This window comes from Strix uralensis, chromosome 19 (assembly GCF_047716275.1).
Source record: "Strix uralensis isolate ZFMK-TIS-50842 chromosome 19, bStrUra1, whole genome shotgun sequence".
Taxonomy (NCBI): Eukaryota; Metazoa; Chordata; class Aves; order Strigiformes; family Strigidae; genus Strix; species Strix uralensis.
The window spans coordinates 9,140,754-9,166,342 of NC_133990.1; the positions used below are offsets into that span (position 1 = coordinate 9,140,754).

The 25,589-nt window shown below is 55.6% G+C and overlaps 4 protein-coding genes across 10 annotated transcripts in view; 2 read left to right on the forward strand and 2 right to left on the reverse strand.

Annotated features, from left to right (window-relative positions):
• The window catches only part of UNK (unk zinc finger), a 45,979-nt gene extending 39,550 nt beyond the window's left edge, over positions 1–6,429 (reverse strand). For 4 of the 7 annotated variants that reach the window (XM_074889463.1, XM_074889466.1, XM_074889465.1 and 1 more), the window contains exon 1: positions 6,238–6,429. In XM_074889463.1, coding sequence (XP_074745564.1) covers positions 6,238–6,335 — 98 coding nt within the window. In that variant the 5' untranslated portion in view covers positions 6,336–6,429. The remainder of the gene's footprint in view (positions 1–6,237) is intronic. The other 3 variants (XM_074889468.1, XM_074889464.1, XM_074889467.1) reach the window with 1 other exon arrangement.
• A 3,586-nt stretch (positions 6,430–10,015) lies between these two features.
• H3-3B (H3.3 histone B) lies at positions 10,016–11,874 on the forward strand. Its single transcript, XM_074889469.1, has 4 exons — positions 10,016–10,203; positions 10,684–10,825; positions 10,921–11,074; positions 11,175–11,874. Exons 2-4 carry the CDS (start codon positions 10,698–10,700, stop codon positions 11,301–11,303), a joined length of 411 nt encoding a protein of 136 aa, XP_074745570.1. The 5' UTR covers positions 10,016–10,203; positions 10,684–10,697; the 3' UTR covers positions 11,304–11,874.
• Positions 11,875–12,715: 841 nt separating this feature from the next.
• LOC141952017 (uncharacterized) lies at positions 12,716–20,038 on the reverse strand. The gene is made up of 17 exons (XM_074889012.1): positions 19,781–20,038; positions 19,267–19,713; positions 18,894–19,001; positions 18,737–18,809; positions 18,440–18,596; positions 18,310–18,355; positions 17,330–17,388; positions 17,188–17,223; positions 16,124–16,176; positions 15,719–15,851; positions 15,430–15,626; positions 15,159–15,204; positions 14,993–15,058; positions 14,404–14,463; positions 14,159–14,241; positions 13,894–13,988; positions 12,716–13,013 (listed from the first exon to the last, which is right to left on the reverse strand). The coding sequence occupies exons 2-17, from the start codon at positions 19,301–19,303 to the stop codon at positions 12,979–12,981; spliced, it is 1,284 nt and encodes a 427-aa protein (XP_074745113.1). The 5' UTR covers positions 19,304–19,713; positions 19,781–20,038; the 3' UTR covers positions 12,716–12,978.
• Positions 20,039–20,095: 57 nt separating this feature from the next.
• On the forward strand, positions 20,096–25,333 carry GALK1 (galactokinase 1). Its single transcript, XM_074889083.1, has 8 exons — positions 20,096–20,287; positions 21,107–21,296; positions 21,628–21,747; positions 22,266–22,401; positions 22,810–22,991; positions 23,240–23,390; positions 23,837–23,999; positions 25,117–25,333. The coding sequence occupies exons 1-8, from the start codon at positions 20,117–20,119 to the stop codon at positions 25,186–25,188; spliced, it is 1,185 nt and encodes a 394-aa protein (XP_074745184.1). The 5' UTR covers positions 20,096–20,116; the 3' UTR covers positions 25,189–25,333.
• The last annotated feature ends 256 nt before the right edge of the window (positions 25,334–25,589 follow it).

Sequence of the window (25,589 nt, forward strand, 5' to 3'; positions counted from 1 at the left end):
TAGAAATTACAGCTCCTTATAGCAGGGTTAACAGAAAGGAACATGTGCCTGCTCTCTGGTGGCTCCAGTTCACAGCCTGGTATATTAATACAGTCTACCAGTGACAGTTAGCTCATGCTAATCACGCTTATTGTGTTGCATATTAACTGATGTACTGACACATTCCCTCCTGCCACGTTGTTACAGGGGCAGTAACATCCAGCAAGCAGCTAGGCAGAAATGTTGTAACGCACTGCCGGAAGATTTTCTGGAGAACATTGGTCAGACCCTTTGTAACAAGAAAGCTGCACATTGCTGCTGCCACAGAAGTTAGAAAAACCTTATTCTGGTGGAAGGAGAAGATCTAGAGAAAACTAAAATACTGAACTCCAACAGAATTTTCCTTAAAATAAAGCCACACAATATAAAAAAAAATAAATTAGACAACACATAAACCTACAAAATGAGAAAAATTGATATAACGGGAAACTCTAAGCTCTGAGGTTTTCTAAAAGAATTATTAATTTAAATTTTGCCTCTCATGCCACAGAAAAATATCCTATATGCTAATGTAAGCAATGTATAAGCATTAACACAATACTTTTTAATCAGAAAATTGAAGGAACCATTTTCCAAGTTGGAAGAATCCTGCATGACTGAATCCCTCTCCTCTTTCACAGAGTTTTGGATTTTTGAAATGCCAAGCCTTGCCAGACCCAAACTAATTCTGAAAATGTCAAAGCAATACATGAAGCTTTTCACTCTGCCAAATATCTATACGCTGCCGATAGAGCAGTCATCTGTATGTGAATTCCCTGTCACTTTTGATACCCAAAAGCACTCACTTATTAAGTGTAAGCGTAGCAAGAAACCCACAGCTCCAGCACCCCCTTCAACACAAGGGACAAGAAATACCTTCTTGCCTCAGCACGTGCATTGATCAGCAGGACAACGCAGAGCCTGACTGATCAGGCCCGAAAGACCCACACCACCCACCGGCCCACCTCTCAAGCTGCAGGCTTTCGACACTCATCCTTTGAAGGGCCATAAAATCCAGTGTTATTTTTCAGTCTATGTATTCGGTGGTAAGCACATACTGTGAAGGCAGCTCTTCCTGTTCACACTCCAGTACTTTATATTTCCAACTTCCTGTAACTATTCACACTTCCTAATAACAGTTTGCGGTGGACCTGTGTTCAGTGAAGTTCACACAGACTTAAAAAGCAGCAGTAATAACCAGCTTATGCTTCCCTGATAAGCTGACATACACAGGTAACTATGTAGTAGACCAGCGGTAAGTCCCTGGTTTAGAAGTATTGACTTATTCTGTCCTTTCCCAACTATCTCCGAGGGTATTACCAAAGTTGAAACCTAAAAACGCATGGGGGTTTTTTTTGTTGTTTTTGTTTTCTGGGTTGCTTGTGGGAGTTCTTGTTTGGGTTTTGGTTGTTTTTTTGCTTTGTTTAAACAACAGGGCTAGTTTCTATTTATGTGTAAGTCCATATCAGCTTATTGATCTAAGAGTTGTCACCAGTAAAACCAAAGCAGAATTAGGGCAACAGTTTGTTATTTTAAGAGTTCTGATGGTTTAAAAAGAACACAAAAGGTTTCTAAAAACAGTTTCAAAAGCCTAAATGTATTTGCCAGGTTCTGAAGACCACCCAATTCAAGCACATCAAAAGTATAATCTAACAGACTATGCAGACAAATGCCAAGGGTTCTAGAAGAGCAAGCCACTTATAGAAAAAGCAACAACTCTGGGAACATGTTAGCTACACATCTGGTTTTTTAGTTTTCTTTCCACAGACACTCAGTCTGCACATTTGAGATCAGACACGCTGTGTTTGCCCTGCCAGTGATAAGACACTGTCCACTGATAAGAAGATAAGGATTACTCTCTGCTACTACAAATGCTTTGAGGTGCGTTTTCGTCTGCTGTTGGTCTTGAGTAAGAATTTAAACACAAGCTTTTGAGATAAATAAGGCTGCACGTGCAAGCTCTTTATTGAAATCCAAGTCCACCTATGATCTTGCTATTTTTATTTCTTCTTCGCCCGTATTTCCATCACTGTCCTAATCATAGTTCCTATTTAAGGCTGAAAAACCCCCAGACAAGGCACTACTCAAAAACATGCAGATACAAAAATGTCTTTGATTTCAGCTGTAAGTAAAGCATTGCACCAACCTGATCTTCATCCCCACTTAAAATGTCCTTCACTCTCAAGTGCACTAGTCCTTCTACCTCTAAATGGCTGGCATCAAAATGGTTGCAAGATAAAGCTTGGGTGAGTGCAGGCCAGCAGTCACTAACATGACATCACGATCAACTGTGTGGATGCAGGTCTAGCACTTCTTACAGGGTACTAATCCTTCAGGAATTTCCCACAATTCCTTCCCTCGTGCAAAAAGAAAGACAAGTTTTTTGTCTTTTATGCTGCAAAGGCATAATCACAAAGCTTATCTTGCTGTAGTACAAAGGAAGACAGGATGTGCTCCCAGGCATCTTGGTCCAGAACTCAAGTGAGGGTACAGCCTGCGGGGACACGGAAACCTGACGTTTATTTACAGGATGGCTGCTCATATTTAAGACAGGCACACTCAAGAGAATTATCTTGAGTAGCAACGATCTGGGTTATGCCCCGCAAATCTGTGTCCCAAAGAGTTTATCACCTAAATCAGAATAGTTTCAACACTGCTTTTGAGCATGTGTATTTTGAATAGAATAGATAGAATGAAGGCACTCTTCGTCTTTTCATTAAATGGGTTAATTTATCTTCACTGGAACGTTTGCTTCCCTACAGAGTTATTAAACTGTCTGACTTTCAGGTGAATGCACAGCAAACAAAGGACTGCTCCACTTTCACTCATCTAAATTCTGCCAGATCGATAAACACCTAAGCAGTGGATACAATCTTTACAATTCACAATTAAAGAGTCCAGCCTGACTGAAAACCAATGAAGACAGAAACAGCCAAATGGAGAGACTGTACCAAAACAAAACTACACCATCCTACTCGGTATCTACAACTCCAAATGACTGATCACTTGCTTTCAGTTTCTTTGAACTCAGCCTCTATCCACATTTGTAGGTAACACATTAAAGACAGAGATAGATACACACAGAAATAACCCTGCCAGCAGAGCTAAGAAACGGCGCAAAGCCAACACTTAGTTGAGGTTTGACAGAGCGTACCCAAACCAAATCCACTTCCCACTATGAGCAATCAACAAAGCCCTGCACAGCACATCGCCCCAAGCAGATCAAAGCCACGCCAGCCCGCAGGTACCCCAGGCAGGAGCCCAGCTCACCCCTTTGTTCTGAGGAGTACACCGACCTCATCCCGCTACGGGATTGCAGGGAACAGCCACACGCAGAACTCTCTAACCCAGCAACCCAGAGAGCTGTCGAGTGTTTCATTACTCATGTGAAGTCTACAAACGGAATAGCAGATCCCCAGATGAGAAACACGCCGCTCGTCATTAAATAGCAAAGTCTGGCATATACCAGAATGACTTGGTCTCCGGGAGTATCCAGCTGCACGGCGGACACAATTGAAGGGGTTTTTTAAGCTCTTCCACCAGCAAACAGTGCCAAAGGTGCGAGATAGCATCACTACTTCTATTTTTTTCAGATTTTCTTTTGCTGTACGTCTAGAACAAATACAAAGGCTTACTGACAGGATCTAGAACTGCAGTTCAAAGTACCTAAAAATCTCATGCAAATAATAACAAGAGTTTAGAAATCGACACTAATATGGAAATTGGAACGTTTCCTAACAAACACAACCAAAACTTTCCAAGGCAGAGATCCCCAGCACCAGATTGCCTGTCCCCAGGGAACAGCAAAGTATGCAGATAATTAAGCTTACTTGAGTTTACAACTTGTAACCTTCATGTCATTTTATGGAAACAAACTATATTTAAGGAAAAAAAGGAAGAAAATATTTACATTTTGACAACATACAACTTGTTCACATGAACGACCACCAAATAAGTTCCCATATGTTATCAGAAGGAGGTTTACAGTATGATGTGACCTAGTGTACAAATCCAAGACTTTCAAAGTATGGCTCACATCCCGCTGTCAGCACACTGCAGCCCCCAAACCCATCCTTCACTTATGGTTATTCAGCTTCTCTGCAACTGTTTCCACTGAAGTATTTTTAGCATCCATCTGAAAATCCGTGTTTTGCCTTCTGGAAAGCAGCTAATTGCACCACCACCTTTGTTCCACACTGTTCCATTTTCCTCCTCTGTCCTTTTCTGCTACCAGATCCTGACCTTCCTCTTCTCCTCCCATTTCTTGAACTGTTTCTTCCATTGATTCTTTCCTAATCTTTGATATCCTTGTTTCCATGGTCATGCTTAGCCACGTTACCACCTTCGGCTTCCTCTCCCTAGCATACTTATAATCGCTCTACCTCATTCTCCTTGTCACCTGGGTTCTTCCCCCCCTCTCACTTTTGACCGATTGCTTCTCTGTCGTTGGTGTCACTCCACCTCTCACTCTGTACTCCACCTGCACCCTCTCTTACCACTACAGCAACACTCCTAGGAGACTCCTTCATGCCAGTTTTTCCTATAAAGCTGTCAAACTTTAACTGTAGACACCACCAGAAATAAAGTAACCGATGAGGCTGTGGCTTGCCACCTCCCTGAAGATCACAACGGGACCTTCACGATGGATGTAAAACCTAGAAGCCCAGACTCAGTCTTCTGAATAGCCCGAAGAGGATGTCAAATAGCCTGTGATCCCTGCAGCAGGCATACCGGTTGTACGGATCCGTGCCTCTGCTTCTCTCGCAGCTCTTTTTATTCCGTGTATCATAGCGTGAACGCAGCAAAGAAGTCCACCAACTTTATGAAAACGAGAACTAAAAGAACACAGACCACACTCTGAACCTGCCCTTCTCATTGTGGGTGGGGGCATCAACACAAATGAGAGATACGGGTAACTTGTATGACATTTCTTCTGTATGCAGACAACACCCTAAAATGATAAGGGTAGACAGTTTGGTACACATACTTTATTCACAAGGAATAGTCCCAAACTTTTTCCTTTTAAGGAGAACAGGCAACACCTGACCTATTTCCATCCATTACTCGTCCATCACTAGCCCATCCTCACAAAGACAACGCTCACTCTCAATCCACCCCGTTATCCCTATTGCAAAAGAACTGAATATCATTGCCACACTTTCCAACCCAAACAACTTATCACAGGCCAAGTTCACACAGCACAAGCTCCAGGAGACCGTATATCCTTGGGACAACACTCTGAAATGGTATTTTCTGCTTAGGGAAGGCACATTCCAGCAATAAGCCTTCACTGAGGCACCGTCTCCAGCAACGGAGGCGATACGCACCAAGAGGCACCAACTTCCCTTCACAGAGGAATCGCACCAGAGCGGTGCGAGAAGAGGTGGGAACAGGACAAGCGCGGCTCGTGACTTCGGGTAACGTTTCCTACGGGGGATATTTCTCACACACACGTGTAAAACATTCCTTAGCTTGCCCGTGGGCAACTTCTCAAAGACGCCTGTCCTGACGAGGGGCCCCCCTCGAGCCATCTCTCGCAGGCACACACCGGCCGGCTTTCGGTCCTTGGGGACAGTCACACAACGTGGCACCCGTCTCCTCACGACGCTTCCCTCCACAGGTGCTCGAGGAGCCCCTCCAAGACTCCTCAGGGGGTGGAGGACCGGGGTGACAGCCCCGGGCCGCGGAGCTCGAGGAGCCCAGCACCCCAAAGTGCCACCTCCACGCGTGCCACTTCCACACGGGGGGAAGGAGCCACCAGGCCGGCGTGAGGGCATGCAGGGGGACCCCGCCGAGGGGGACGGGGGGCAGCAGGACCCGGCGATGACAGCCGGCCGGCCACCCCCTCGCAGGGGCCGGAGCTGGGATGGCGGCCGACCCGCCACAGGGGCCCCCCCACACCCCCGGGGGAGGCCGCGGCCGCCGGTGCTCCGCCGCCCCGGTGCGTCACATCACGGCCGGCGCGACCCGCGGGAAGAGGGGGGGGGCGGGGGGGGGGGGGGGGGGGGAGGGGGAGTCGCTCATCCCCCGCCCCGCCCCCCCCTCCCTCCCCCCGCAGGCGGGACCCGCCGGCCCGCGCCGGCTGGGGCCGGTTCCAGCCGGTGCCGCGCGGGCGGGCGGCGGGTCTCCGTGCGCGCGTGCCGCACGCTGCCCGCTGACGTCAGGCGCGTGTTGGCGCGCGGGCGGGCGGGCGGCGGCGGGGAAGCTCTCGCTACGTACGTGTAGTGCTGCGGCTTCTCGGGCTGCGCCTGCAGCGCGCTGGCGGCGCTCGCCGGCCCGGCCGCGGCGGGGCCGCTCGCCACCGGGCCCTTGGACATGCCTCCTGCCTTCCGCTCCCGCCGCCGCCACTACCGCCGAGGAGACCTTTATTATTCACTCTGCGCGGTCCGCACGGAGGGCGCCGCGCGCAGGCGCCGCCGCCGCCATTGCCGCCCCGGTGCGCGGGGCGGGGTGGGACTTGTAGTCCCGCCGCGCGCGCGCGCTCCGCCAACCCGGGACGCGGCGGGCGGCGGCTTCCGGCCGGCGGGACTACAACCCCCAGGGGCGCCCGGCGGCGGCGCGGGCCGCGCTTCCGGCCGCGCGGGGGGCGGCGGGACTTGTAGTCGGTGGTGAGGGGCGGAGCGCCAGGGCGCCCCCCGGCGGCGGGGCGGGACGGCACGGCGCCCGCTGCGAGGCCCCGGCGCCGGCCCTCAGGAAGGGCCCGGGGCCAGGGACAGCACCGAGCCCCGGGGGCGGCACCGAGCCCCGGGGACAGTGCGGCCCCTCCAGGCGAGCAGGGACGGGTGCGGGGGAGGCTGGGCTGGGAGGCCTGTGAGAGGATGGAGAGTTATTTGTGGCAGGCGGCCTCACTTCCTTCCTCCCCCCCTTCCCTCCGCCTCAGGGACGGAACGTGGACGCGGGAGCACGGCGTCCCGGCCAAAGGGTTATTTTAGTGTTGGCATCTCTCATCGCTCCACGGCCTTCCCCACCCACGGGACAACACCATCCAGGAAGTGCCTGGGAATAGCACTGCAGTCCCAGAGAGGAGGAGGAGGAGGAGGAGGCGGAAGCCCCAGCGAGCCGCGTGGGGAACCTACCTCCAAGTAGGTGACACCAAAGGCCCCTGGATGCTGGGTCATCAGAAGATCGCACGAGCTCCCAGTCCTCCCCCAGGAGAAACTCCCCCCCTGAAGGAGCCATGTCCAAGGAAGCAGCTGAATTTCCATGCAAAGAGCTTCCTCTGTAAATTATCTTCTCTCCCGGGGGAGGAAATGATACGAGTTTCTTTTAATAGGACTTTGATCTCTTGGGCTCTACACAGAACCACTTCCCGCGCTGGGATCCTCCAGCTGTGTGGTAGAGGGCAGAAAGGATTTATAAGGCAAACACCTTTTTTAAACTCTGCCAGCACGCGCAGGGCGAACGATGTTAATAATAAACTTTTGGGCCTGGTCTGCGTGCTGTCTGTGCAGCTGTTTTGGGGAGGGAAATAACTTTTTTAATTCTCATTTACACTGATTCAGCGTCTGCTGTGGGCAGGCTTTTACTGGGGTAATTTAATAGCCTATTCCCTTGCATTTGCAGAAATAAGTCACAGAATGTCAATACCTTCTTATTCATCTAACAACCCTCCATGGGAGGCTGGAGTACTATAATTATGCAGCTCTTGGTCAAGTAGGACAACTTTTTTCATAAGTCAATATGTGTGGAGGTATTTCAGTTAATATCTACACATACACACCTATATACCCAACACAAAATCACTGTCAGCGATGAACCTGCAGAAAAAACCCTTCAATTATCAACGAATCACGCTGAAAACACTATCAGTGTGCACATCATGCCCAGGGATTTGGAAACCACAGACTGGAATCCTCATACACTGATGTTTACTCTACAATCTGGTACTGACACCATTTCCTCTTCTAGCTCTCTTTTGTTTCACAGTCGGGACAACTCGCCAAGAGCAGAGAAATGTTTAGGACGAGCCAGGTGCATGTGCCCAGGGCGCATTTACTTCATCTTTGCGCAGGTCCTTGTTAACGTGCGCTCGTTCGCTCTCTTCAGCTTTGGCGTGTACGCCCTTCCATCAGCCTGTTTCATCCAAGAGGATGCACAGCTCTTATCCATTCTTAAAGAGAGCAAAAAATCAAAAGTATCTCTAAAATTAGCAGCATGAGCAGCCATTGCTATGAAAACATGGGAAATTATCTAAGGAGCTTCTCAACTCCTGGTAACAAACGTTAAGCACTGGCCTCCTGGCACTAGTGACAGCGGAGTACGCTCTTAAAAATAACAAATTTAAAGTATATGCTGTTATCATCGGAAGAGGTTTCTAGATTTCTTTTTCCTAAGCGTGAACAACTCAGATGAAAAGGGAATTCTTTACCTCAGATTTTCCAAAACACGTATAATGCAAATGATTGTTTCCTGACACCTCCCAAGTCATTCCACTGATATGCAGGTTTTCTCTCTGATAAATAATTAACATTTTCCTTTACAACAGAGAAAATGAACCTGAAAACGAGGACCAGAGGCAGAGGAGACAACGTCCCTCCAGCAGTCCCGGCCCGGGCACACGTGACGGTCCTGTCGCACCATATTGGCGGGCGTTTGCTTGACTTACCGGAGCAGGCAGAGGAGCAAGAGACGCGCTCCCTACGTGCCGAGCTCCGGCGCCGCGGCGATCCTCGCTCTGCCCGCCACCACGGGTGTTGGCCCGAGACAGGCTTACGCATTCGGGGAGGATGCACAACCTCATGCAAAGTCTGCATGATTACAGCTGCGCTCCAGTTTGCGGAGCTCACGGATACCTTTGGAGCGGCGGTTAAGCGGGCGTCTGTTTGTGTTCGCAATATATTCTGCGCTCTACAACTGCGGGGCACGTGGGACCTGTTCTTCCTGCTCATGGTACCCTTCCCATGGGGGCAGGGACCTGCCTCTGCTCCCAGCAGTTGCTACCATGAAATAATAATATATAGCCAGGTACAACTTAAGACAGCAACTTCCCCCAAAAGGCTGTCCTTTTATTTAATTGCTATTTATCTTCCTAGATGCTACCTACAGGGAAGATGGATTCTGGCTTTTTACTCGCAATGAAACTTTGCGATCCGTGTTAGCATTGCGGGCGACCCACGAAGCCAGTGGGATTCGGGGAAGGGGGACACAGCCCCGACCCCTGCGCGCTGCCCGGCTGGCTCCCGGGCCGGGCCTCCCAGGGCCCAGGGTCACACTCTCCCTGGCTTCTGGGGGGTCACAGACCAGCGGGGGTGGCCAGTCCGGATCCAAGTCCCGTGACGCGCGTTCCCCGGCTGCTGCCACGATCCAACCAGGCAAGAAATGCCGGCGGCGCCGCCCGGGCCCGTTCCCGTGCGAGGGGCTTCACTCGTCCCCGCCGACATACGCGAGCGCGGCGGGGGGGAGGGGACGACGCGGGCCCCGAGCGAGCCGCCACACACCGGAGACTCCCGCATCTTGCCCGAGGGCCGCCGCTCCCCGCGGCCTGCGCGCTGCGGCTGCCGGGGGAGGCGGAGGGCGGCGGGGGGGTCCCGCCACCCCCCCCCCCCGGCGGCCCCGCGGCCTGGCCCGGCCCTCGCCGCTCGCAGCCCCCCACCGGGCGCCTCCGCACCGCACGCCAGGAAAGGCGCTTTGTGGCGGGGGCGGGGGAGGGGGGGGCGGGCCGGGAGGCGGCGGGGGCCGCCGGGGCCGGCCGGGGGGTGCCCGGGGGAAGCCCGCCGCCCCGCCGCGCCCCGCCGCCGCTCGCCCCGCTCCTATTGACTTCCCATTGTGGAGCTTTGCAACAAAGGGTAGGATCCAAACCGTGCCTCGTTTCGTCCAATCAGCGCGCAGAGCGCCCGCCCGCCGTCGATTGGCCCCTTCTCGCCTCACAATGCCCAATCGGGCGCCTACTTTAACAACCAATCAGCGGCCGGGCCTGCGCCCAATCAGCGCCGAGGAACCGGAGCACGGCCTTTGTGTGTCGTGACGCCACGGCGCCGGCGGAGGTCCCGGCCAATGGTGCGGCGCGCTACTTCCAGGCATTGTGACGTCACCGCGCCGTGTGCCGCCCCCGTCATAAAAGGCGCGTCCCCGCGGCGGGGAGGGCGCAGTGAGGGGGTGGTTGGCTGCGGAGCGGCTCCTGGCAGCAGCAGCGCAGGCTTCGGTGCGCAGCGCTACCGGCACCGGTGCTTCCCTCTTCTCCGAGCGGTAAGTGGCGGCCCTCGGGCGCGTTCCGTGGCGGGCGACGGGGTTGTGCGACCGTTGGCGGCCTTGGTTCCTCCTAGAGCCTGGTGGACAGGCCGGGCCTTGCCTACGTGCCCTGAGTCACGGCCGGTTCCCATCCCCCCCCTCTTCTCTGGGGTGGCCCAGGAGGAAGCAGGAGGCGGCGTGACTCAGTCTGCTTCCCCCGGGGAGGGGAGCGGTCGGGCCACGACGCGAAGCGGGGGCGGAGGGGGGAACCGTGACTCCTCCTCCCCCTCCCGGGGGAGGCTGCTGGCCGCCTGCCCGCCTCAGCGGCGGGGGAGGGGGGCAGCTCGCCGACATCTGCCGCTTCTGAGACTTGAGGGGATTGGACGGGACGGAGCGCGGGGGGGTGGGGGTAAGCGCCGTGTTGCTGGGCCTGACGGGTCGTGCCGCGGCGGGGGTGGGGAGAGCTGGGCCCCGTGTCACGCGTGCGTGTTTCCGTAGGTAAGTGAAGAAAAATGGCCCGTACAAAGCAGACCGCCCGTAAGTCCACTGGGGGGAAGGCTCCGCGCAAGCAGCTGGCCACCAAGGCGGCCCGGAAAAGCGCCCCCTCTACTGGCGGCGTCAAGAAGCCTCATCGCTACAGGTAAGGCCGCCGGCTCGGCTCGGCACGGCCCGGCCCGGCGCTGCCGCAGCCCCTGCCCCGGCTCACCTGCTCCCTCCCTCCTCCTCCTCACCCAGGCCGGGCACTGTTGCCCTCCGTGAGATCCGTCGCTACCAGAAGTCTACGGAGCTGCTGATCCGCAAGCTGCCCTTCCAGCGGCTGGTCAGGGAAATCGCCCAAGACTTCAAAACAGACTTGAGGTTCCAGAGTGCAGCCATCGGTGCGCTGCAGGTATTTAGCTCGCGGCCTTTGCTGGGCCTCGGCGCTCGCGGTGCTGAGTGTGCTTCGCTGGGCGTTTCTAACGACGTTTCTTCTTGTGCTCTTGAAACAGGAGGCCAGCGAAGCATATCTGGTGGGTCTGTTTGAAGATACAAACCTGTGCGCCATCCATGCCAAGAGAGTCACCATCATGCCCAAAGATATCCAGTTGGCTCGCAGGATACGGGGGGAGAGGGCTTAAGTGAAGGCTGTTTTTATGGTGTTTTGTAGTAAATTCTGTAAAATACTTTGGTTTTAATTTGTGACTTTTTTGTAAGAAATTGTTTATAATATGTTGCATTTGTACTTAAGTCATTCCATCTTTCACTCAGGATGAATGCTAAAAGTGACTGTTCACATAAACCTCAGTGATGTGAGCCTTGTTGCTCAGGAGTGACAAGTTGCTAATATGCAGAAGGGATGGGTGATCTTTCTTGCTTCTCATGCATGTTTCTGTATGTTAATGACTTGTTGGGTAGCTAAACTTGTAAGGTACTAGAATTGATATAAATGTGTACAGGGTCCTTTTGCAATAAAACTGGTTATGACTTGATCCAAGTGTTTAACAATTGGGGCTGTTAGTCTGACCATACATCACTGTGATCAAATGTGGACTTTTTCAGAGGGTGAAACTACAAGTCTTAACCACAGTGTAACTTACAGTTTCCTAAAAACGTAAACCTGGCAGCTATAGAATACACTATGTGCATTTATAATAGCTATTTTATATATTGTAGTGTCAACATTTTTAAATTAAATGTTTTACATTCACATGTGAGGAGTCTCTGTCATTTGGTTTGTATGGGCTTGAAGAAGCTTCCTCCTCCTGGCTGCAGTAGGCTAGCAGTAGATGCCTGTAACCCTGACGGCTGCTTTGGCAACTGAAATTTTGTCTTGTCAACAGAAAGAACTTGCCCTGGCCCCCCTCGGAGGTTTTTGGAGTCTTTCTGTAGCTTGAGTCACAGCTCTTGGCTGGGGAGCGTGGCGCTGAGCCTGGCAAGGGCCTGATGGCGGGTGAGGCAGCAGCCTGCTGCTGGGGGCTCTTGGGGGTTTTCATAAAGCTTATCTGCTTACTGTGTTCAATGTTCAGGCACAACTTAGTTCTCTAAGCCTTTTTTTTTCCCCTCCTCCTTTCCAGTAGATGCAGGGGAAGTTTATTTTGGTGGTGTGACTGCTCTGCCTGAAGCAAAACCAAAGTGAGTTTCTGTGGGATCTGGCTGTGTGACTAAGTCCCAGTTAATAACAGCAGCCAGCGCAGGATGGCAGGCGAGTGGGAAAGCTAATTATACAACCTGAGAGCAGATGGGCTGCTAAGCAAACTGGAATGGGCGCTCAATAAGATTCTCATTTCCTGTTTAAGCTTTTTTGATGAAACAGGATTATGCTCAAACCTTCACTTCAGCGCAGCTCTTCAGGCTCTGCTAGGACAGGTCTGGCTTTCTCAGTGGTGCCTCTGGGAACAGCCAGGCCTCGTTAGGTTGGGGTAGAGGAAAGCTGCTCAGACTACATCTGAAACAGGTAATTAACATTTAAATTGAATTGTGAGGCCGGCTCTCAGCTCTTCAAGAACAGGCTGTGCTAGTAAGGCTAGGGTAAAGTAGCACAGGGAAGTAGTTTAGCTGGCTGAGCTTGATTTATTTCAATGAAATTAAAAGTGGCATTTCAGGAGGAAGAACAGCAATGGTTCATACCAGGGAGCAGGCAGTAAGTCAGCACTGGCCCTCAGTGTGGTTGTTTGCGGCCCCGAGGTGTTTACAGCACGTCCTTCCACGACAGCCTGGGAGCTGTTTGGAAACCATCCTGCTCTGGGGAGTCGGAGCTGCAGCGCTCGGGGTGCTGCCGGCCGGCCGCAGTGCAGGGGCTGGGGCTCTCCCCTCTCAGACAAACCATTCCGTGTGCTTAAACCCTGCAGCTGGAGGAACAGACGCCCCTTACCACATGCTCTTGCACAACTTCCTCAGCGCCCTTTCCTGCGCCGCTCCAAGCGCGCTTGGAACAAACGCAGCCCCCAGCTAACACGGTTATATCTGCTACAGAGCTGCTAGAAACGTGCTAAAATGATCTAAGATTAGGTTTTAAACAAGTATTTTCCTTGCTGCTAAACCTGTGGGGGAAGAAGATTTCCTTGCATCTACATGCTTTAAAGGCCTGGATCAAAGTTAAGCGCCATCTCAAAGTTCAGTTGATGCTAAGTGATCTGTGGTAGATCACCTGGGCAGGTCTGTCCTGGGGGGTACAGCCTGCCAAGGGGACCCCTGGCAGGGATGTCCCCACAAGAAACTGAGGGCCCTCGGTGGCCCAGGAGCCACGTAGTTGGGGAAGCACCATGCAGCTTGCATTTAGGCAGGTTAAAAATAAGACTTCCAAGTGATGGGATTGATGAATGCTTGATCTGGTGCTAAACTGCAGTAGCAGGCTGGGCTCCTGCAGGAAAAGTATGTTTTAAAATAACATCCCTCGAAAACAATGTTTCCTCCAAGTTCTTAGTGGAAACAATGAACCATCTGGGTATGCCTAGAAGCTGTTTCTTAAAATAAAATCATTGTCTAGCAGTTCTTAAAAAAAAAAAAACACACAACAAAACAAAAAAAACCACAAAAAATCCCACACACAACACAAAACCCAAACGCACCAGAAAACTGTATCAAAGTGTATCAAAATATCTATTCATCTTAGTAACCTCAACAAAAAGGAATTAAGTTAGATCTTGCATGTGGTGGACCAGAATAGCAATCCTTGCTATTCCCCGATCTCACCGTGATGATATCTGAAGACATAAACCGTTCCCTTACCGACTCTCCTGACAATTTCCTCGCATTCCTGCTCAGAACGCGATGCAAACACCAGGCAGTCGAACGTGCTCCCGTCAGGGCTCTCCGGGGAAGCGCTAAAAATGGAAACACGTACATTAGCTGGCAGAGAGAGCGGCTCTGAAAGCCCAGCCCTGGCTTGTAACCACACCAGAGACCCCGCGGCTGGGCTGGACGTCACTTGTTTATTTTCTGAGACCTGCATCCTTCTATATCCCCCCTCCCAGCGCCCACGGGCAACACTTACACCACGCAGAAGGCAAATAAATTGCTGCTGCCCACGCAGCGTCCCACGCAGGAGATCTTGGGGTAGGGGTAGCGGCACAGGAGCTGCGCAGGGGAGAGGAGGGAGATGGCGTTGGGTGCTGCAGCCAGTTCCTGTCATCCCCAGTCCTGGTTTAAACGGTCCCCACGGCCCCTCCAGCCAGGCTCCCTGTGCTGCGAGATCGGCAGCCTCGGGAGTCACCCAGACCTTGGATGTCGCTCAGGTACCTTGGAAGAAGTCTTCTCCTGTACGAGGACTTCTGCCTCCTTCACATCAAATAAAACCTCCTAAATGGGGGGCGGAGGGGGGAGAAGCCTTGATCATCACAGCATCTGAGCTCTATTTTTAATAAGACACTTACGAGAGAGATTATTCAAAAGCAGAGGTGATGAAGCACAGCCAAGCACAGCTTTTTCAAGGAGTTTTCTCTGTGCTGCCCCATTTTTCACCACCCAGTGCTTTTGCACGTGAATCTAACCCCCCTCAACGGCTCAAGCGACAGTGACCTGAGCCCTGAAGCACCCCTGGAACCGGGCTCAACGTCCCACAGTTCTTCCAAGTGCTTTCCTGCAGCTGGCTGTATTTTTTTTTCCTTAATTCGCTTTCCTATCCTGGCTGCAGAGATGCTTCTAACCAGGAAAAAAAAAACAAAAACAAAAACCAAAAACCAAACCACAGAGGTGAGGGTTGTCAAATACTCAGCCAGGCCAAGTGAACCTGGAGCCGGCAGGAAAAAATATCCCCAGGCAGAGACCATATTTCCCTGCAGTTTTCTCACCGAGCCCTTCCCGAGATGGCCTCAGCCCCTTCGCTCACCCGTGCTGCCGAGTGTCTCTCCAGCACGGTGGGGATGGCCTGGTCCAGCACCTCTTTGCCACCGTACTGAAATGGAGAGGGAAGGAGGGAATAACCCACGGGCATGTGAAAAGAAACCCAGAAGAGACAATTTACCCCTAGGCACATCTCTGGCCCATCACCTCACCTTCCCAACGCTGGTCCGGCCCAGGTACCGCAGGTTGTAGAGCAGCCTGGGGAGAAAAGGGCTCAGGGGCATCAGAGCAAGGACCCCACTCATCCTCCTGCTGCTTTTTGCAGGGGAAGATGCTCACAGCCCCCCAGCACCCCCCCCAGGCCATGGGGGCAGCTTTGGCCCCACAGCCCTGAGTGGAGACCAGGGATAGCCCAGGCATAGGGCTGCCCTGATGCCAGGACTCCCAGCCCAGCCCGGGGGTTCCCCATGGCACCAGACCTACCTGCTCCCCTGCAGCCTCCGCGGCTCCCCCTCGCCCCTGCGCCGGGGGCCACGCTGGAGCTGGAAATGGGGCTCCTTCTCCTTCAAGACCTTCAGGTAGGGCAGCAGCGGCTCGTAGACCTCCCCGTCGTGCCACCGCCAGCGCAGCAGGCGGAAGCTGAGCGGTTGTCCCTTCATCTTCTGCAGCATGGCCCCGGCCTGGAGGGAGGGTGGGGAAAGCAGAGGGGAGGACAGGGAGGGGAAGGAGAGGGGGAGATGGGGGGACACGCCAGCCCTCTGTGCCCACCCACCTGCCCGCTGTAGGCGTTTCTCAGCGAGCAGCCGTTGATCTCATCGAGGATGTCACCGGCCAGCACCACCTCGTCTACATCTGCCTGGCTCTCGCAGAGCACCTCGGTGACAAAGACTCGGCCATCCACGTACCTGGGGGTGCAGCCGAGCCCCAGCTCAGCCCCAGAGACCCAGCCCAGCTCCCCAGCCCTTTTGTACCATCAGTACAGTGATGTTTCACTGACACATGGACGCAGGGAAAAGCCACCCCACAGACAGCAGATACTGGTGAGGCTGAGCCAATGGGGAGAAAAGCACCTGAGACATCCCCGATGCTCTCAAATCTCCCCTTTTTGGGGTGGGGTTTGAGTGCCATGGTGTCCAGATCCCGCTGGACAGAAGAGAGGAGTATCAAGGGCTCCTACCTGAGCACCATCCCCAGCGCTCGGCACGGGACCGTCTCATAAGTGATGCACACCTGGAAGAGAGCAGCCGGTGACAGTGGCTCTGGCAATGGCCACAGGATGCTCAAGGAGTGTGACCAGGATGAAGGGGAGGATGGGGACCCCTCACCCTGGATCATTTCTGGTGGTGATGCCAAACCAGGGCTTTGGGAGCCCAGAGAGAGGCCCGGAGGGACCACCAGTGACTGCTTGTCCCTGTCCTCTCCTGGGGTTTGGCTGTGCCCAGACCCTGGAGGGACAAACCTGCTAGATGGATAGTGGCAAAGCAGCAGGTGAAGTCTTAACTCAGTGATGAGCCCTCCTCCCTCACCCTACATGTCCCCACACAGCCGGGGGAGCGCTGTCGCCCCTCCCAAAGCTGCTGCCATTTGCAGTGGCACTTACTGTCACATCACATTAGCCAGGGACCCGAAACCCAGTTTGGCCGGGAGTACTTGCTGTTAGAAATGCCCAAAAGCCAGTGGGATCCCAGCCTCCGCAGCAGTGCTGTGGCTTGGCACACGCTGTAACCGACCCCAAAGCCGCCTTGAGCTTTTTTGGGGGATTCTTTTGGGTTAAAAAGGCAGCGGAGGGATGCTCATCATTTTTAAAAGACATCAAGGTATCCCCACTGTTCTCAATAAATGCACCAATATTTCACTGAGCAAAACCAAGAGCAAAACCAACATGTAATCTGTGAGCCCAGGGAAATGGGGATTTTTTTGGCAAGAAATCAGGGAAGGGAGCATGGGAAAACCTAATTTATGTCAGCAGTTTAGGTCTGGGTACTACTCTTGCTTGGTTTTACTCCCAGGAATGCTGGGATCTGCTCCTGGTGACAGTGCAGGCACCAGCAGGATCCGACCTCAGCGGCAGAGGCAGCTCTGCTTGTGCTGGTGAACCCGAGCCAATGCACCCCCGGCAGCGGCCGGGCGGAGAGTTGCGTGGCGATCCCTCCCCACCAAATCATTCCTTATCTCCCTCATTTGACTTTCCAACGAGGGCCAGGGGTGGAAGGACTGCTCCAGGGAGAGACGAGCTCTTACCGGCAGCAGCCAGCTTTCGTCCAAGAAGCTGCAATTCTGCAAACAAAGGACCGTTAGCGCCATCGGTCCTGGCGAGGAAGCGGCCAGGGCCCCATGCCGGCAGCCGTGTGCCGGCCACCACCCCGCCGATTCGTCACCGTACCTGCAGGTCCAGGGAGAAATCCATCTCTGTCACCACCAGCAGCAGCGAGAGGAAAGGCTCTGCAGAGGGATGGGGATGGAGAGGCAGCGTCACTGCCGGGTTCCCAGCAGCCACAGCCTCGCGGGGACATGGCAGAGGTCCGAATAAAGCCATTTTCGGTGTAACTAATGAGCCCTGGGGAGCGAGGCCCTGAGAGCATCCCAGCACCACGGCACCCAGGCTGCTGCTGGGGGCTCATCCCAGGCTCCCACTGCCGGCGTGGGGAGCTCAACGCCTCATTTCCCCAATTTCAGACCAAGGCTCGCAGCAAACGTTGCTGATGAGCAACTTTCTCTCCATTTCTGCCCCTAAATGCAAAGTGAAGCTGCCCGGGCTCTCTTGCACGAGACTTGCAATTACACTGATGGGGATCTGCAATCTGCTCATGCACCAGCAGCGTGGGTGATTTATAAGCCATCTAGGTACAGGTTTAACACGGGGTTATTTATCATAATCAAAAGATTAAAGGCTTTCACCCTGGCCTGGCCCCCCCGAGGAACGTAGCTGTGGATGGAGTGGTGCAGCCTGTCAAGGCCTCGCAGACATTTACGGCACCGAACCCCCCCTGTGACCCCCCATGCGGGACTGCAGCCTGGGCCCAGCCGCTAAGGGCTCCCCTCGAAGCTGGACTGCTGGGTCTGCTTAAACCAGCATCCTTGGTACAAAGAAATAACACGAAAGACACTTCAAAGGCAATTTTCCTACCCCATGACACTAAAACCAACCTTAGATGGATTCAAACCGTGTTTAAAAATTTACACCTCTTTTCCCATCGCTGCAGCAGCATATTTAGATTTTACCGCTAAGTTTGGCTTAAAAAAAAAAAATCACAATGGACCGTTTTCCTCCCCCACCGCCCCTGCAGCAGCGTGGGGCCATAAAGCCTTTGACAGCCACCCCGGGGCATGTTACATCCCACCTCAGAGGATCCACTGTCTTACCCAGGAGGTCTTCGTTGCCGAGGATGGAGCTCACTGGATCATAAAACTGAAACACAGACAAACGCCACCATTATGCTGCCGTTTTGCTGCCCGTTACCCACAGGTAGTGGCTCCCCCCCATGTGCTGCACCTCCAGGAGCCGGGGGGTCTGTGCCAGCTGCCTCACAGCTGCTGCCAGCACCTTCTCCTGCAGAGCCAAGCGCAGAAAGTACCGCCCGTGGCCCTGCACCGTCCGCACCTTCCCGCAGCTGCCCGCTTTCTGGATGCTGATGGAGAGAGGGGTCGGCCTGTTTGGGGAGAGGGGAAGCAGCTCGGGGCTGAAACTTTGGCAGCATGTGGGAGCATCCTCCTCCCTGTGCCCGGGGTCTTTGGGATGAGCACGTCATGATGGACGCTGTCAACGGCTCAGATTTTCATCGCTGCTCACCTGCCACTGTCCCCCGTAGGGAGCTGCTCCAGCCAGTGCCAGTAATCCCGTCTCCTGAAGCCCCAGGCTGGCTCTGCGGGAGAAAGGGAGCGCGAGGCCCCTCGCCATGGGCACCGGGACGCTGCCACCCGCCGCCCGGGCATGAAGGGCCACTCACGTCGGAGCCCCCGGCGCAGGATGCTCTCCAGCAGCTGGCAGAGGGAGGTGAGGTGCGGGGAGGTGTCCGTGCAGGGCCCCCCGCCCTCCCGCAGCCGCAGCACCCCGCCTGTGGTGAGGGGAACATCAGCACCCATAGGTGCCCCAGCCAGGGGTAGGGGGCACCCATGGGAACGGCTCGGTGCACAGCCCCAGGGTGGGTCGCTGGTGCTGCAGGAGGTCCCCGGCACCCCGGCAGGATGCGACCGGGCAGAAACTCAGGTAAACTTCCTCAAAATCAAGGAACCGAACCGGTGCAGCGAGGGGCCGGGCCCCGGGCGAGGGCTGCCGGGGACAGCCGGTCCCGGGAGGGGACGGGGGGGACCCACGCTCACCTTTAAGGGCGCTCAGCAGCGGCTCCTTCCTGGCCATGGGCTCGTCCACCCGCCCGGGGAGGGGTCCCGCGGCGGCAGCTGCGGCCGGGCGGGAACCGGGAACCGGGAAGGGGCCCCGCCCCGGGAGCGGAGCGGAGCAGCTCGGCCCCGCGGGGGGTGAAACCTCCCGGCTCCCACCCACCTGCGTCAGCCGCGGGCAGGGGCAGGGGCACGTCCCGCCTGGCAGCGCTCCACGGGCACAGACCCGTGTGTGCAGAGATCCAGACACAGAACATACATACACATATATACACGTATGTACCTTAGGGGTATGGGTACGTGTGGGTACGTATGTGCAGGTGTCACAGGCACAGACAGGCGTGGATGTACACAGGTATAACAGACATTGGCGCGTCTATAGGTATCATATATACATATATATCTGTACATACATATAAAACACATACACTGGCGTCTGTATTGGCATCAAACAGATATATAACAGAGACACCGGTGCATATATATACATACGTACCTGTACGTATATGGGGGCAGCGCAGGCGCTGGGATATGGGTAGGGATATAGCTACACGTGTTAAAAAGTGCCAGGCACCGCCATAGGTACACACGGGTGTGTGTAGGTGGGACTCCCGCCCTGCCCGGAGGGGCTCACACGCACGAACAGGTCGCCGAGGTCGCGGGAAGGGGCTGCGTGGACCGGGAAGGGTGTCGTCCCCCCCCCGCCCCTAGTTCCGCCGGGGCCCCGCAGCGCCGCGAGTTCGAGCCCGGTTGCCGGCGGGGAGGGACCGGGGGGGGGGGGATCCGGGGCGGAGCGGAGCGGGGCCCGGGGGCGGGGCGGAGCCGCCCGGCCATGGCGGAGGCGGCGGTGGAGCCCGGGTTGGCCGCGTTGCTGGCAGCCGCCCGCCGGGCGCACGCAGCGGCTTTTGGGGGGGCGGCGGCGGTGCTGGCAGCGTGGGCCCCCGGCCGGGTCAACCTCATCGGCGAGCACACCGACTACAACGGCGGCTTCGTGCTGCCCATGGTAAGAGCCGTGCTCCGCCGCCCCGGCCCCGTGATCCCTCGGTGTCACCCTTCCGGGTCCTCCCTGCAGCCTCCGGGCGTCCCCGGCCGCCGTCACCCCCGCCTGCCCCAGGATGTCCCCCCAGGATCCCCCACCCAGGGCCCTGTGGGATCCCCCGGGATCCCCCCACCATGCCCGGGACCACCGGAGCTCGGAGCAGGAGCCGCTCACCCCGCAGACCGGTTCCTAACTCACTGCAGAGGGGATGAGATTCCCCCTCCCTGACCGCCTCTTCGAGGGGCTGAAGCCTCTTTTCTGCAACTCTGTCAAACAATTTTCCATCCCTGGAGAGCGAGGGTTTGGTGACAGAGATGGTTTGAAGCCGCTGGGGCTTCCAGACCTTCAGCTCAGCGGGGAAGCCCCCGCTCAGTCTTAAATCAAACCTACAGCTAATTATTTTGAGGCTGAGGAGTGTGGGAGCAGGTCAGCTGAATTCCCCTGCAAGCAAGAAAACTTCCCGAAGCCTCTCACATCCTTGTTGTGGGTTTCCACTCCCTGGAGCCCAGCAGCCAGCACCCCAGCACTGAGCTGGGGTGGTTGGTCACAACATTTCAGTGCTAAGGCTGACCCTGTGTGGCATTAAATAGCCAGAAAGTTTTAATGCCGTGATGAGCCGGAGTGTGCAGTGGGGGCTGGCAGCTCCACGTGGACAGAGTTAAGGGTAACACGTGTTGGGTGCTGCCAGCTGTGGGTTGAAGCAGCCACAGCTGTCCCCTGCCACCAGTGGGGATGCTCCAGGGGATGCCACGGGGTCTGAGCCCACCTTCCCCACCCTGCCAGGCCCTGCAGCTGGGGACGGTGCTGGTGGGATCCCCCACGCAGGACGGGACCATCTCCATCCTCACCACCTCGGCGGAGGCGGACGAGCCCCACAGGGTGCAGTTCCCGGCTCCCTGCCAAGGCAGCCCTCTGAGCCCAGGGCAGCCTCGCTGGGCCAACTACGTCAAGGGCGTCATCCAGCACTACCGGGGTAAGGCCCAGGCTGCCGGGTGGGTTCCCCCTCTCGTGGGGCTGATGCTTGGTGCCCAGCTTCTGGTGTGCTCCAGGGGCTTTTCCAGTGCCGGTGCAATCCTGCAGCGGCTGCCCAGACCAGGCTCCAGCAGAGACACTTTCAGCTCTGAAGACCCCAGTGTTTGGGGTGGGGGGGGATGCCCAGGTCACACTCTGCCATGGGTCACTTTGCATTTTAAAGTGGGATATCGGATAGAGGCTCCTCTGTCTGTTCCCCATGAACTGAGGGGCAGGGCAGCCCCCAGCCCTGCAGGGGCTCACGGCCCCCCTTCTCCCTTCTCTTCCCGCAGGTGGTCCCGTGCCGGGCTTCAACGCCGTCATAGCCAGCGACATCCCCTTGGGCGGGGGCCTCTCCAGCTCAGCTGCTCTGGAGGTGGCTACTTACACCTTCCTCCAGCAGCTCTGCCCTGGTAAGGCAGCAGCCGGTCCTGGCCCCTGATGCCTCCATTCCCGGGTGGGAACTGGGATGAGGGGGGTGCCCTTAGCAAGATCCCACAGCCCTCAGAATGCTGCTGTAGGGTGGGTCACAAACCCCTTCTGCAGCTGGAGCTGCAACACTGTGGCTGCAGGACTCCTCTGGCTCACCCAGCCTGACCTGCCCATGCCTCTAAAGCCCATGGACTGCCCTGGGGCTGGCCAGGGGATGGGAGGGTCTTCCCTTGGGAGCATCTTCTCCCCACCTTCATGTCCCCAAAAATAGAGAGATCTGAGACACCAGTGTCAAATTATTGCATCCAGCTGGATCTGGGGACCCACGGTGGCACAGATGCTGTGCACGGGAGCAGGAGCAAGCACCTGTGGCTGATGCTTTAGCAAAACCCCATTCCATGGGAAAGCAACCCTTTACCTTCGTGTTTGCTCCTCCACTCCAGCACAAAGGGGCAAAGGTCCCAGAGGTGCTAACCTGCTTGTCTCTGCTCTGGCACAGATGACGGTGATTTGGTAGCCAAGGCGCTGGCATGCCAGAAAGCAGAGCACACGTTTGCCAGCATGCCCTGCGGGATCATGGACCAGTTCATATCCGTGATGGGCAAGGAAGGCCACGCACTGCTCATTGACTGCAGGTCAGGGCCAAGTGCTGAGCTCGCTGTGCTGTGCCCATCTCCTCAGGCAGGTGGGGATGAGCTGCTCAGGTGGCCATGAAATAAATGTAGGAGTGCAGGGACGGGTTAAACCCTGAACCCAGTCCTCACTGTGGGGCTGGGGCTCCCTGTGTTTTAATTCCTGGGTCTTGATTCCTCTTCCTGCATCCTTCTCGCTACTTCCTGGGCTGTCTTTCCTGAAAAGTCATTAGGGTCTATTATGGGACTACTAATTGGGAGGTAATAAAATGCTCAAATGAAATTCTAAACCACTTGGACTTTGCCTCTGCGGGGGCAGGAGCCGCCTGCCCTGTGGCCTCACCCGGATGGCCGAGGGCTGGAGCAGGCAGGGGGGACAAGCACATGGCCCACGCTGAGCTCTCACTGCAGGTCCCTGGAGACTGTTCCTGTCCCGCTGGCTGATGCCAGCCTGGCCGTGCTCATCACCAACTCCAACGTGCGGCACACGCTGACGGGCAGCGAGTATCCCACGCGCCGGCGGCAGTGTGAGGAGGCGGCGGCGACGCTTGGCAAGGGCAGCCTGCGAGATGCCACCATGGCTGAGCTGGAAGGTGGGGACAGTCCCTCCCTTGGCTCTGGCCGCTCCTCAGGGCAGCAGAAGCTCAGTGCCCCATGGCACAGGCTGAGACTGTGGGGCAGCACCTGGGACAGGTGGGTGGGTGCACACACTGGGATGGGAGCGTACCACAAGTAGAGAAGCTCTGGCAACAGGAGGGTTGCAGGATGTAGCTGTGCCTACCCCGAGCAGCATCCTGCAGACCCGAGTGGCTTTGCTGCAGGGGCACACATGTCTCTGCAGCGGCCAGAAGCCGGCTGGGTGAGGAGGTGTACCGGCGGGCCAGGCATGTCGTTGGCGAGATAGCACGGACGGCCCAGGCAGCAAAAGCCCTACAGGACAGGGACTACAGGACGTTCGGGAGGCTGATGGTGGAGAGTCACAACTCTCTCAGGTGAGGAGGTACCAACCCGGAGGCAGGGAAGGCTGTGTCGAGGGCACCAGCATCTAGTCCTTGTGGGGTTCTCCTGCCTGTGGGTGCAGCACCGGGGGCAGCCAGAACCATGTCCTGCTCAGTGTCTCCCACGGCTCAGCCTGCTGGGGAGTTTTAAGAAGAGCCCCACGGGCTTCTGTGCGGGGAGTGCTGGGATGAGGCAGCCCATCATGTACGTTACAGACGTGTGCTGCTTACAGCGGCGCCCAGCGGGTCCCCGATGCTCGCAGCCTTGCTCACGTATATGTGCACTTACAGGCAGAGAGCTGGACCAGGATCTGCAGCATCCTGCATTGCTGCAGTTTGCTATGGCAATGGATGCACCAAGACGCATGTTTCAGCTGCTCATGGTGCAGGGGCTTGGCTGAGGTGCAGGACAGGGCTGACAACGGGTCTCCTCTCTCTAGAGACGACTACGAAGTGAGCTGCCCAGAGCTGGATGAGCTGGTAGCAGCAGCCCTGGAGGTCAATGGGGTTTATGGCAGCAGGATGACTGGGGGAGGCTTTGGAGGCTGCACGGTGACACTGCTGGAGGCCGGGGCTGCAGAGAGAGCCCAGCACCACATCCAGGTACGCAGCAGAAAAGTGCCAGGAGATTGTCTTAAAGATCCCAAGGAAACGCTCAGGGGCATGGCCTGGGGATGCCATTTAAGCCATGCACCTGAGGCACTTGGGGTTGGTGTAGCCTATCCAGCACCGTGCAGGGATAACCCCAAGTCTGTTGATGCTACTAAGCTCTTGCAGGCAGTTCAGCACCGTTGCTGGTCACAGAGCACTGCCCAAGGACCTTACTGCATTGAGAAAGTGAGCAAAAAGGTGCCGGGTGAGCTTCAGGAAGGCTAAATCTGTCTAGGGAAAAGTCATCCAAGCCAGGCTTAGGCAATGCTGAGCTTAACGCTGGCAGTTACAGCCCAGGAAATATCTCAGTGCTGTCATCAATGTTCTCTAAATCAGCAGCTCAGCGTGCACTGGTAGCTGAAAACGCCAGCAAAATGGAGGTGTCAGGAAATGGGGGCTGTGAATGAGGCAGAGCCTCGTTTTGCTGCTGTATGAGATCATGGTGCACCCTATAAATAGTGGGGATGGGATAAAGAAGGGACAGAGCAAGGTCTGAAACTAGGAGAGACTGAAAGGGCCGTGCCTCTGCAATCTGATGAGAGGCTGGGAGAGGGAGAACGTGACCAGGAGTTACAGAACAGCAAAGGGGGTAGATAGGATGAGTGTGGAACTGACCCTCAAATCCTCCAAAATAAGAACCAGTGACCACTGGATGAGTTAGGGGAAAAACAGAGCAGAGGAAGCACTGTGCAGAGCTGATGGTAAGTTTTCTGCTGTCACCAGAGGCTGTGAAGGTCGACAGCATCAGCTGGGTCAAAAAGGGGTTGGAAAAAGTCATGGGGAACAGCCCATAAGGGCCTGCTGAAGGGTCAGCTTGGGGATGTGTTGATACTCTCCCTGCCCCATGCTGTGGATGGACCAAGGGACCCCAGGCAGTGGCCAGGACAGGATGCTGTCCCCAAAAAGCATCTCACATGGCCACTCTTGGAGCAGTGTCCAGGCCAGATGCACGGCTGGGCTGACTGACGTGGCTTTTCTTCCCTGGCCATGGCATCCCCTAGCCCGACCTCTTGCTGCGGCATCCTACAGCCCCAGAGCACCAGCACTGACTGCTCCTCTTGTCTTCCAGGAGAAATACAGCGGCACAGCCACCTTCTACCTCACCAAACCTTCCAGTGGGGCAAAGGTGCTGCCCCTGTAGAGGAGCGACCGCCTTGCCTGGGCTGGGATCACCCTCGCCATCCCCCCCCAAGAGGTGCCTGCTTTCCTCACTTCACAAGGGAGTCAATTTGTCTGCCTGCAGTATTTGCCTAATAAATGCAAAACATTTGCACAGTTGTTCTGCACCCACCTGAGCCGAGCTCTGACAGCGAAGTCACTTTCCTCGCAGGAGACTGGTTTAACTCCAGTTTGCACTGGGGTAACGAGCTGTTACCAGGGACGCAGGGTCCAGTAGTGCCTCTGGAGCTGCAGTCGCAGGAGGGGATGGCAGTGGAGGAGCAGCAGGCACTGACACTTAGCAGAAACCCCTGCTTGGGTATCTGCTTCTGGCACATGTCCTTCAGCTACTGCTGCAGGTGGAGGGTATTTGGGGGGGGGATG